The following is a 3,918-nucleotide window of genomic DNA, read 5'->3' on the forward strand; positions in this document are numbered from 1 at the left end:
AATAATCGATACCATTCTTTTTATTTATATTAATTCTGTCATATCCCGGTATTGAGTATTTAATCACAAAACTTTAAAAAAAATGTTAGGTATTTATGTATTAATGAAAATGTTGATTATGATTTTATGGTTTAAGTAATGATTTCTTCTTCTCTGTCTTAGACCTAACACGAGAAACGTTAAGATTCAAGTTTTCTTATATTCTACAAATATATCTTTATAAATATTTTAACAGCGGGTTTTAGCAATATTTAAAAAAGGTATTTTACACACCTTTGTACTTTATTTGTTTCTTAGATGTAGTAAAATTTACTAAATGTATGACACACATAATTTATATGTAAATCCGGCAAAATTGTCAGTCAATGATTATTTGCAATGTGTTAACATCATAAAAATTATTTCATTTAGCTATCAAAAATATATTTAAAGAATTTAGTCAGAATTTTCTAACGATTGAAATAATAATATTATTTTGGTCGTACACACACATTTAATACGAAGTTTAAGTACACATTATTTAAATCTATCTTGATATTTTACAACTGCTACTGTTACCGTTTTTGTTTCATGTTCATTTACAATTTCTTTTACAATTTCGTAATTTTTTTATTACTCATTTTGTGGACTTTGTTTAACTGGTGGATCTTTCGTATCCTTAGTTACAGTTTCAACTTTTTTATCGTTTTGATAAGTCTCAGTTATGACTTTTTTAACAAGTTTTCCGTCTTTTCCTCTCTTAGTTTTAGTTGTAGTTTTTTTCAGTGTTGACTGATTTTCGATTCTGTTTTCACGTGAAGTATTATCGTCAGATTTTAATTTATCATTTTGTGGATTTTCGTTAATATCTTTCGCAGCTTTAGTTTCAGCTTCAACTCTCTCAGTATTTTGATTAGTCTTAGTTATAACTTCTTTAACAAGTTTACCGTCTTTTCCTCTTTTAATTTTAGTTGTAGTACTTTTCAGTGTTGGCTGTTTATCGATTTTGTTTTCTTCTTTATCCTTAGATTTTCCCTTACTTAAATTATCTGTTGTGTTATCAATGTTATCAGAAATTACTTGTTTTTCTGTTTTATCATTTTTATTTTCTTTTAGAGTTGGTTGTGATTGTTTTTTCGTTTTTGTTTTGAGGGCTGCAGATTTAATTTCTTCTCTAGGTAGTATTATTTCTGGATTTACTGGTTGGGGATCCCAATGATATTTACTATAAATTTGATCCCAAAACTGAAATCCTTTCGTAAAAAGTCCCTTTTTTACTTGCAAATTTTTGTTGATCTCTAAATACATTGGTGATTGTTTCGTGTAAGATGGCCACTTCACAGAAAGTAGTGCGCTTTCATATTCAGTAGGATTTCTGGAAATAAATTTTATAATTACTCAAAATATACTATTCATAACAATAAAATGTTCATGTCAATGTCAAGTAATTAAATTTTACCCTAACACAAGCAAACTGGCGTCAGTGCGACATTAGGGAAGCGTTTACTTATTAATAATATTATTATTAATTTTCGTATATTCAAATTTTCGATTTTTTATAGAATGTTAACAAAAAACCCTTACCCATATTGGGCGAAGTCAGTCCACATTGTTGTCATTCTATCTCTTGTTGTTAAGTCTTTGTAATTATTTGTAAAACCGTAAAAATCTAAGATATATGCAGTTTGATCTCTATGACTCGCACCTTTTATTCTATCCATATAATTATGTTGAATATTTAGTTTTCCAACATATGAAAATTCATATAAATATACAGGGTTAGTAGATAAAGAAGAGTGTAGTTGAGCTGATTTCATGATAGAATACTTAAACATAATATCTGAAAAGTAATCTATATAGTTCTTAAGACTTTCGTGATTAATTACCTTGTCATTAAAGTAATACTTTTTAATTTCTTTTATAAGTTCATTTTTTTCATCCTCAGTCTTAAATTTTAAATCAGCTGGTAAAAAATCACTAAAATTTTCATTCATTTTTTCTCTCCATGATCCAAACTTAATTGATCGACTCAAGCCTTCCATATTAGAAAAACCAGTTAAAACTGGTATTTTCTTAAAGTCTCCTTTTTTTAAAGTATCTAGTGGTGATTCAGTTACAATCCTTTCTAGTCCTTGGTCTTTTTCAATGCATGGCGCAAAACCAAATGTGCTATTTGGTAAGAAATAGTTTAAACTCTTAAGCGCTAAATCTTTCATATTAGCAGTAAGATAAAATTCAGTTAACTCATCTATATTCGCTGTACCATTGTAACCTATTGCCTGTGCTATATTCCATGCAGTACTTACTGGATCTCGGTTAATTGTAAACGGGGCTAGCGCACTACCACTTTCTAATATTAATCGGTTAATTAATCCATCCGAAGCCTTTGACAGCGCAAGGAGTTCTGCCATAGATGCACCAACACTAAATCCTGCTAAAGTTATCTTATTGGGGTTTCCTCCAAACTTATGTATGTTCTTTTTTATCCAACGCAAAGCTGCAACTTGGTCTTTTAATGCAGCATTACCAGGTATATCCTCATTGCCTAAACAGGCGAAACCTATAGCTCCCACTCTGTAATTGAAGCTTACAACGACGACGTCGTGCCTTGCTAAGTAAGTGAATTTGGCCATATTTCCAGTACCACCTGAGAATGCACCACTGTGAATGTAAACTATAACAGGTACCGGATTCGTTTCACTAGCTATTGTTGGAGTAATGACGTTTATAACGAGACAGTCCTCGTCTCCATCAAGTACAACGTCTTCGTCAGAAGCATCAGTGTAATAGCACTGCTTACAGCGCTTATTTGTGTCACTGGCAGAAAGTACATTTTCCCATGGTGTTACAGGCAAGGGAGCCTGAAATTTTTTATTATTCATTAATATGTTATATTTATGTGTACTATTTCAACAAGATTAAAGTCCTAACTGTGATCGTATATGTTGTCTCTTTCTTACAAGAAATAACGTGCTTGTCAATGCGTGATTGCTAAAACTTCCAAACCGTCACAATTTGTGATTCCCGGTTATCAAAATATCCTCTCAATTAATGCACATAAAATTGTGTTACCAAAGTTAAAGAGGTTTGTATATTACAATTATCTTTTACTATAGCAATTTAAATTAGATTTCATTTATATACCTTTTTACTGTCGCATTTGACAAAAATATCATAGTCTAATAATGTGTAATTATAAGCCTTATTAACTTTTAATTAAAATCAATCTTAAAATAATAATTTTATTAATAAATATTCACCTTAAACCGGTCTCTACCAGTTGGCACAGTTGCGTATGGGATTCCATAGAATTCATAATAATCGCCATTCCAGTACTTCTTTCCCACCACCCATCCTGAATCCAACTCTACAGTCTTAGAATCCTCTGCTGACACAGAAAAAATAAATAAAAAAATTAACGACCACATACTAGCATAATTAAAACTGAAATGAACAAAATGATAAGGACAATGATAAGTATTGATAGTAAACGAATTTGATTACGTGGATTAATCTAAAAAATTACTAGATAAAGATGTTGTACGTGTAATTATTTTATTGATGTTTTATAGAGGATTTATTTTTGGTCAGTCACATTTAGATAAGTACCACGGCTCGGCAGCAAATCTATATTGATTATGAACTTGAGTTTGCAAGTGTGTGTGCCGACTTATGTTAGCTCTCTATTCTCAAAACTGTAGCTTGATAGAACGCATACGAGAGAATTAATACCAACATACAGAGCCCGAAGTCTCTTATGTCAAATAGGCTCATAAGTGGCCTATACATGGTTATTGTTATATATAATAAGGAAATAGTAATAATCCTTTGATTATTACTATTTCATTAAAGGATTTACGAATTATGAACTTGACGTCTTGCTATGCTCCAAACAAATGATTCCCAACCATTTATGCGCTTTTTAAAACTCATTATTTT

At 30.5% G+C, this 3,918-nt stretch overlaps 1 protein-coding gene across 1 annotated transcript; it reads right to left on the minus strand.

Annotated features, from left to right (window-relative positions):
- Positions 1–455: 455 nt before the first annotated feature.
- On the minus strand, positions 456–3,423 carry LOC123720666 (esterase E4-like). Its single transcript, XM_045677368.1, has 3 exons — positions 3,240–3,423; positions 1,564–2,840; positions 456–1,354 (listed from the first exon to the last, which is right to left on the minus strand). The coding sequence occupies exons 1-3, from the start codon at positions 3,405–3,407 to the stop codon at positions 613–615; spliced, it is 2,187 nt and encodes a 728-aa protein (XP_045533324.1). The 5' UTR covers positions 3,408–3,423; the 3' UTR covers positions 456–612.
- Between the last annotated feature and the right edge of the window lie 495 nt (positions 3,424–3,918).

This window comes from Pieris brassicae, chromosome 2 (genome assembly GCF_905147105.1).
Source record: "Pieris brassicae chromosome 2, ilPieBrab1.1, whole genome shotgun sequence".
Lineage (NCBI taxonomy): Eukaryota > Metazoa > Arthropoda > Insecta > Lepidoptera > Pieridae > Pieris > Pieris brassicae.